Genomic DNA, 8,239 nt, shown 5'->3' on the forward strand with positions numbered 1-8,239 from the left:
CATTTTACGGAAAGAAATAAAACCGATAACAATATTTAAGACTTATTGAGAAATGAAACGTGTGGTAAAGAGAATTGTTGTTTGTTCAAAAATATCTCAGAACATTTTTGAGAAATACATTTCTTATTCCAACTCACTGGTCTCGGAGGTAAACATTCCTCGCAAACTTTATTATACAAAATAAATGCTTACTTTCTCGTAGAAACTGTACGACTGTAATAGTGGTTGCCATTTGTAGCCACAGGTTATAAAATTGAAATAGCTTTTAGGATTAGTTCCATTTTATATATAAACTTAACGCTAGCTTGAGCTTTGTTCAACAACTTCTTAATATTAAATGTTCTATTTCTGAAGAGGTGTATCATTTAAACATAAAATATAACATTGCTTTTTTTTATTAAAAACTCGACGATATTGAAAAATATAATATATAGTTTGTAAAATTTATAATATATTTATTTGATGTGCGTTTTGGATATCTATCGTGGAATATCACTTGATATATCTGCTATGATGTAGGAAACTGCTGTCCAGAAAGCTGCACATAAATCGAGTTCTTCTGGACTCTCTACGTTCATAGTATCTCCTTCTGTATGGTGGAACCAGAAATATTTTTCATTGGCATTGTGTAGACTTGCGCCAGGAATACCAGTCTTGACAATGACAGCTATATCCGAACCTGGACTATCAGATTCTACCAATGTTGAAGCATTAATCGATTCAAATAGCTTTAAAATTTCTGCAATGATGCATCGGGCTTCTTCATTTCCGGCAACGACCAACCCTAACGGTGAAAATGTACCTTCATCAGATTCCATAATAAAATTAATGTTATTGCTTTCATTTCTATGTCTTTCTTCATAATCGTATGCTCCAATCAATCCTAATTCTTCAGCTGTCCAAAATATCGATCTGATTGTCCTTTTGGGTCTTAAATTCAACCTTTTTAGAATAACTGGTGCCGCCCAGCTGATGAACAGTCCACCTCCATCATCCATTGCACCTTGACCAACATCCCAACTATCGATATGGCCTGACACTATTACAAGTTTTTCTGGATTTTCAATTCCTTTGTAGTCAATAATAGTATTTCTTGAAATCTTCGTTTCATACGAGGAAGTCATTTTGATATTCAGGACAACTTTTTCACCTCTGTCGTAAAATCGTCTAATTAAATCAGCGTCTTCTAGAGTGATAGCTGCTGTTGGAATTTTAGGCACACTATCCGAGTAATATTGAGAACCGGTATGTGGAGTATTAATTGAAAATGGCGCTATGGATCTTACTAAGGAAGCAGTGGCCCCTTTTTCTGCTGCTTTCACAGCACCTTGACTTCTATATACAACTGTTTCCGCATAAGTAGTAAATATTGGATCAAACAACACAATTTTACCATCTATATCTTGTCTTGGGGTCTCAGCAAGTTGATCAAAATTAGAAAATACAATGACCTCAGCTGTAATGCCCTCAGGTGGTGTGCTGACGCTTTTACCTAATCCCAATACAGCAACATGTTTAGATCTTGGCTCCAACATAGTAATTTTTTCTTGTTCTCTTATCCAGTGTGGTACCTGAAAAATTAAAAAAAAAACATGTTTGCTTTACCATAAAATATCACATACTTTAAAGGTTTAAGACTTAATGTTACGTACGTAATATATATATACGTCAATTAACGAATTTATCTTAATATATATTTTAATATTTATATCAAGTGTTTATTCTTCTATACACAATCTCTAACGGCCGTTCCCATTATACTATCTATAGATAGAGATAAATTGCTACCGTCTACTATCAGTCATTAGCTGTCAATAATCTGAAGCTGTCCCAATATACCCGATAAGTCAATCTTATCGCCTGTTCACTGTTGCAATTTTCATACAAACTTCTATCGCTGGCAAGCTATACGTCGTCCCATTGACAGACAGCGTGTACGGAAAAGATAATTTACCGTCTATAAGTTTATTGGAACAGAAAAGTCAACCATAGTTACGATTTTTTATCTGAAGTAGGTCACAACCGGAGATAGACTGAATATTAGGAATGGCCGTTAATCAAGTCGATCACACAGTTGGATTCTCTATTTCAATATTTATTCCAATAATGCATAAAACAAACATTAAATACCAGTGGGAGTGTAATTAAATACCATTTTACTAGTGGGAGGCTCCTTTGCACAGCATGCCGGATAGGTTATGGGTACCACAACGGCGCCTACTTCTGCCGTGAAGCAGTAGTGTTAGCATTATTGTGTTTGGGTCTGAAGGGCGCCACAGCTAGTGAAATTATTGGGCAAATGAGACTTTACATCTTAAGTCTCAAGGTGACGAGCGCAATTTTAGTGCAACTCAGAATTATTGGGTTTTTCAAGAATCCTAAGCGGTACTGCAATGTAATGGGCAGGCCGTATGACTTACCATCAGCTGAACGTCCTGGTCTAGTCCCTTATTATCAGAAAAAATAACAATATTGATATAGTGAAAATTTAGAGACATAAAGCATAATAATTAAATTTATAAAAATTAAAAAACTGAATAATTTCGATGCCTATACATAAATTTTTAGGTTCAATTACCTCAAGCTCTTCTGTAACTATGTCATTTATGTCTTCATCTTTGGTTATCTGAATCATATAATCTATAGAATCTTCTAGCACTTGAGATCCAGATGGACGAGCACCAAATTTATCGACAAACTTAGCTAATCTGTAAATAAAAAAATAAATATCTTGCATAACAATACGAAAGTGGCGATCGACTATTGTGATTACTGTTTGTTATTTAAAGTACTGGATAAATTCACAGAAATAAACCCACAATTCGTTACTCCATAGACAAACTAGACTCTACTAACAAGGTCCAAAAATGGCATTTTGTATTCCATGATAGTGTAATATACATTTTAAAATCATTTTTCAATAATTAGAACTTGGAACTTAAGTTTGTAAGAAGTAAGTTTAGGATAGGAACATTTTATTCACATTAGAATTATAAATAGATCTATATACTATTGCTTTATATTCATTGATTTTTAGGACACTGATATAACATAAACGTACAACGTATGAGAATAAAATAATAATTTATTGATATCAAATCACCACCTCACAATTAAATAACAAAACAGTATAGATAATAAAGTCTTACAAACAATAAAACTAATTGAATAATACAATTCTATACTTAAAAAGAAAAAAATGGTGTGGCGCCAATGTAATACTTGTTTGTCAGTAGCCCCAAAAATTGACTCCTGGAGTAGTAGCTTGTGGTCGTTCGTTAACTTTTAGCTATTTATGAATATATCTGAATAAATAAAGTGAAATCAGTAAATAAAATACGAATGGCAATATATTAGACTACTTACTCATCGTAGGTTTTACTTTTAAAATCGCCCTCAGTCACGTATCTGAATATTTCTTCTTTAACATCTTTGTAAGATGCTATCTCGTTTATTAAATCATCACTCAGCAGCGTTTGACATTTATTCAAACTTTTTGCGACAGACTTTGCCTCACTTATACTTATAATAAAAAAGATTACAGCGATTCGGCCGAAATACATTTTCCTGCCGCTGCCTCGCAGATATTGCGATCGCATGATAACTTGAGCCCCTTTTCTTACACGTCTATCTTATCTCGGAGTAACAATCAATATGTCCTTATATTGAATAGACGTTCGCCTTAGCATTGAAGAGATGGATAAAATTGAGATGGGCTTACATGAGATTGCTAATATCTTATCTGATTTCATTGCACATAAAATATTATACAACACCGTTTTTGTGATCTATCTATCGAGGAAAATAGTACAAGAATATTCTCTATTGTAGAAATTCAAGTGCTTAGTTATGTGCAGATTTTATAAGTTATTTTTCAGTAATTACAATATATATTATCACTGTAATTTTCTTATTAGATACAAGTAACCAATTTTGAGTCAAAGCGAAGCAAATAACGACATCAAAAAGAATTCTATAGGAATCAATTTTGTTAAGGAAGTTAAGGAAGTAAAAACTATTACTACGAGAGTGTACCAGGAAAACTGGCAGCTTTTCACGTTGGATAGCTAATCTAATTCGTTGGCCGAAATAGCTGTCAGAGCTTGGGTTTCCAATAGCTCTATTGAGGCGCGTAGATAGAACTTTGTACATTCTCCGCGCCTCTGGGCCCCTAGGGGCCAAGTGTCTCGAAACCAAACGGTACTAAGATTTAAGGTAATTTTAATAATGTTCTGTTTTGATATTTTCATGTATATTTAAAATTACATTATTACTGTTTTGTTTTAAAACAAGATATGCAAAATAGATAGGTATCAGTTAATATTTTGATTTTTTTGTAGAGATATCAAATAACTATGCAACTGTTGAGTTGATAGTAATAAAAAGTTGTATCAATCATACTTCTAATAAGTCTTCTGTTTAAAAGCGTCTGATCAGAAGTACTTTTATCTCATAATAAATTACAAAACTACAGAACTGAATATATTCTCTGATTTCGAGGTTCGCTGGTAATGGTTAGTAAAAATACTATTATATAAAATCATTGTTAGCAATAGACCAATTTATTTCATGTCGGATGTGTCATTGCTCGTTCATGTTAACAAAGACCTATGGTCAGGAGGGAATGATAAATATTGGACAGTAACTAAAATATAATGGCTGTCAATTTAAACCTATATTTCATTAAAAAAAAAGGATTGTGTGGTTTTATGAAACAGCAGTAAAAGTGAAACTTTTTTCACATTATAGACTTTTAACTAAAAATGCTTGGAATAATATTTACATTAAACACTGACAAAAACAAACAAAATAGCGTGGAGTACTGGCACAAATGAGTAATAGTCCATACTCTACACGGTCAGCTGCTGCGAACTATAGGCGCCGCCCGACCGTCACGCGACATGCAACACACAGACTAAAAAGTTTAAGACGATGTAATAATAGTTTCACTTTAAAAACACATGAGAGTTAATTTATACTAACAAATGGAGGGAGATTTATTCATTCGGTTTTACTGCAAAAACTACTGAACCGAACGGAATAATACTTGTACAATAAGATGAAGCATATTTTAGGTTTTAGTATATGATATGTTGGTGATTACTTATATGGAACCTATATTTTTTGACTTAGAAATACCTATATATTCGCAATACAAATAATTTAGTGAATTACATTATTCTGACGTGGCAAAATAACGTTTTCCAGGTCATCACTTGTAATATTAATCTACGAACTAAACGAGATTTGATAATACCGCTTCTCGACGTTTCTTCAGAATATTTAATGTATGATCGTTTACAATTTAATGCAATCGGAGTATTCGTACCAGTTTTGTTTTTACCAGAGGGACGCTCCTTTGCACAGGACGCCGGCTAATTATGGCTACCACAACGGCGCTTAATTCTTCCGTGAAGCAGTAATTTATAAGCATTACTGTGTTTCGGTCTGAAGGGCGCAGTAGCTAGTGAAATTACTGGGCAAATGAGACTCGTTTTGTCCCTTATTTTCATAAAAAAATTCAAAACATTGTTTTTATAAGTTTCGCATTAAAATTATACCCAAATAGGATTTTTATAATAAGATTATTACATTAGAACCCACTCTTTATGATTAAAGATTTTATTGTTGTACTTATATACTGTTTTAAGGTGCTAACATCTAATATACAAATTGTCAAAAGATTTTTTATCAAATACTAGTGACCCGCTTTTATACGACATACTTCTATAATAACAGATAATCTATCCTATACATAGGCAAATTTTAGGTATCTTACTACATTGTTTAAAGTTAAGTATACAAGTCGAGCAAAAACAAGCGGCTTGGCTGTAGTAAATTTTCCCACACAAACGTTTTTTAACAATGCTTTTAAATTTCGTAACACATTTGTTTTGTACATTTTCTGGATATCATATTGTAGAAGCATGTACATCGCCCAACAAAAATCTTACGAACTCGACCCAACCGAGTAGTAGGCATAACAAGTTTATGTTTGTTCCTCGTGTGAACATTGTGGCCGATACATACAGTAACACGTACACTATACCTACATACATTTACACAACACATAACTGTTATTACTATCTATTTACTATTTATTATTACTAATTATTATTATCTATATTATATATTGTCTTACACTACAATAACAACAATATTAATATTCACACTTAACTATATTAATTAAAACACACTTATACACAAACATACAGATTAATATTAACAATAATTCCACATAAAATATTCAGTATTGTGCAGTGTAAATCCACCGCTTGTAACCGGTGAATATTGCGCCTGCGCAGAACGAATATCGTTCAATGACCCGCGCCCGCGCCGGTACAGCAGTCGTGTCTTGATCATTCGCAGCGAAGCCCGTGTCGCTTGTCTATAAAATTTACCTACTGTGCAACTGTCGTGTCGTAATATCTGTACCTGTAATTACTGTGTTTTCTCCTTCTTTCTATATTGTAATGGTTTAACTTCATGTGTATTAGTGTACTTAATGTGTGTGTGAATTGTTAAAGTATATTAAACTGTCATAGTGTTAGAATTGAATTAGTTTTATTCAATCGCCATTAATACCACCATATCACTACTGATAGCCACCCAACGACCATAACTGGTGACCCCTGAAGATCACGAGTATACCAGATAATCCAGTGTGAGTGATAGCAGTGAATCTGTAACAACTGTTGGTTCGCGTAAGGACGCCAACGTGACAACGCGACGAACTCGACGAGTGCGCGTTTATTAACAGTTATCGCAAGTTCCCTGTTTGCTGGTACCATAGCAAGTTTGGAGCACAGGCTTATAAGTGCCTGAAACCATGCGACTACAACAAGGCGGGAAACGCCGCCGGCAGTCGGTAGTGGCGACAAACGACTGTCCATCTTATAAGGGTCGCCTCTTCATCACCGACCGCAGCATGAATGTCCAGTTTCTGGTGGACACCGGCAGTGATCTTTGTGTCTACCCTCTCTCTGCACTTCGCGAACGTTGAGCCAAGAGTAACTTCGAGCTCACCGCGGCCAACGGGTCTATTATAGACACATACGGTTTTATTGAGCTTAACTTAAATCTAGGCTTACGGCGCAATTTTCCATGGAGATTTATTGTAGCTAATGTAACCAAGCCAATTATAGGCTTTGATTTTCTTAGCTTTTATAATTTATTAGTAGATTGCCGACATCAACGCTTACTAGACAATACTACAACCTTGTCATCAAATGCTTGTATTGCTAATAATAATGTGTTTTCTGTTAAGGTTCCAACAGGCGACACGCGCTTTCACGCTATTCTGAGTAAGTATCCGGAAATCACACGCCCCGCAGGTACGCCGGCGTCTCCAAAGCACAATACGGTACACCACATTAGGACCACACCCGGCCCTCCTATTTCATGTACCCCTCACAGACTGGCACCGGATAAACTTAAAATCGCCAAGCAGGAGTTTGAACTCATGCTAAGCAATTGTACAGCGCGTCCCTCTGATAGTCGCTGGTCTTCTCCCTTACACCTTGCACCCAAGAAGGAAAACGGCTGGCGACCTTGTGGTGATTATAGGATGCTTAATTCACGGACCATACCTGACCGTTATCCTATTAAGCACATCCATGACTTCACCCACGCTATTTCTGGATGTACTGTCTTCTCCACAATTGACTTAAGGAAAGCCTATAATCAGATTCCCGTTTTTAAGGAATATATACCGAAAACCGCGATCACTACTCCCTTTGGCTTGTATGAATTTCCCTTTATGACCTTTGGTCTAAGGAATGCTGGTCAAACTTTCCAAAGGTTTGTTGATGAAATGACGAGAGGCCTTGACTTTTGCTACTGTTTCCTTGATGATTACTTAGTCAAGCTTAGTTATCACGAAGCCCACCTTCATCAGCTTTTCAACCGCATGAAGGAATACGGCGTCCTCGTCAACACGTCAAAATGCGTCGTCGGTGCACCAGAGGTAACGTTTTTAGGTTATCGAATATCTGCATCTGGCATTAAGCCGTAAGATTCTAAGATTCAGGCTATAATAGACTTCCCCATACCTGCGACCGTAAGACAACTCAGGCGATTTTTAGGGATGCTCAACTTCTATAGAAAATTTTTACCCAAGTCAGCTGCCATACAAGCCCCTTTAAACGCTTTACTTACTGGCCACGTCAAAAATTCGCATTCTGTCGACATTGCAGGAGAAGCTCTATTATCTTTCAATGAGTGCAAGCAAAGTCTGGCC

General features: G+C 35.5%; 1 protein-coding gene across 1 annotated transcript; it reads right to left on the reverse strand.

Moving 5' to 3' along the window:
• Positions 1-379: 379 nt before the first annotated feature.
• On the reverse strand, positions 380-3,637 carry LOC126974757 (carboxypeptidase Q-like). The gene is made up of 3 exons (XM_050822366.1): positions 3,367-3,637; positions 2,579-2,708; positions 380-1,571 (listed from the first exon to the last, which is right to left on the reverse strand). The coding sequence occupies exons 1-3, from the start codon at positions 3,597-3,599 to the stop codon at positions 480-482; spliced, it is 1,455 nt and encodes a 484-aa protein (XP_050678323.1). The 5' UTR covers positions 3,600-3,637; the 3' UTR covers positions 380-479.
• Positions 3,638-8,239: the final 4,602 nt, after the last annotated feature.

The sequence above is a fragment of the Leptidea sinapis genome, chromosome 33, assembly GCF_905404315.1.
Source record: "Leptidea sinapis chromosome 33, ilLepSina1.1, whole genome shotgun sequence".
Taxonomy (NCBI): domain Eukaryota; kingdom Metazoa; phylum Arthropoda; class Insecta; order Lepidoptera; family Pieridae; genus Leptidea; species Leptidea sinapis.

What these genes read in the sequence shown, in the direction of transcription:
- LOC126974757 (XM_050822366.1), bottom strand. Translation starts at nt 3,599, where the DNA reads ATGCGATCGCAATATCTGCGAGGCAGCGGCAGGAAAATGTATTTCGGC. An exon ending in AAAAGTAAAACCTACGATGA is followed by an intron (nt 2,709 to 3,366) that starts GTAAGTAGTCTA and finishes TTTTATTTACAG; the next exon opens with ATTAGCTAAGTTTGTCGATA. An exon ending in TAGTTACAGAAGAGCTTGAG is followed by an intron (nt 1,572 to 2,578) that starts GTAATTGAACCT and finishes TTAATTTTTCAG; the next exon opens with GTACCACACTGGATAAGAGA.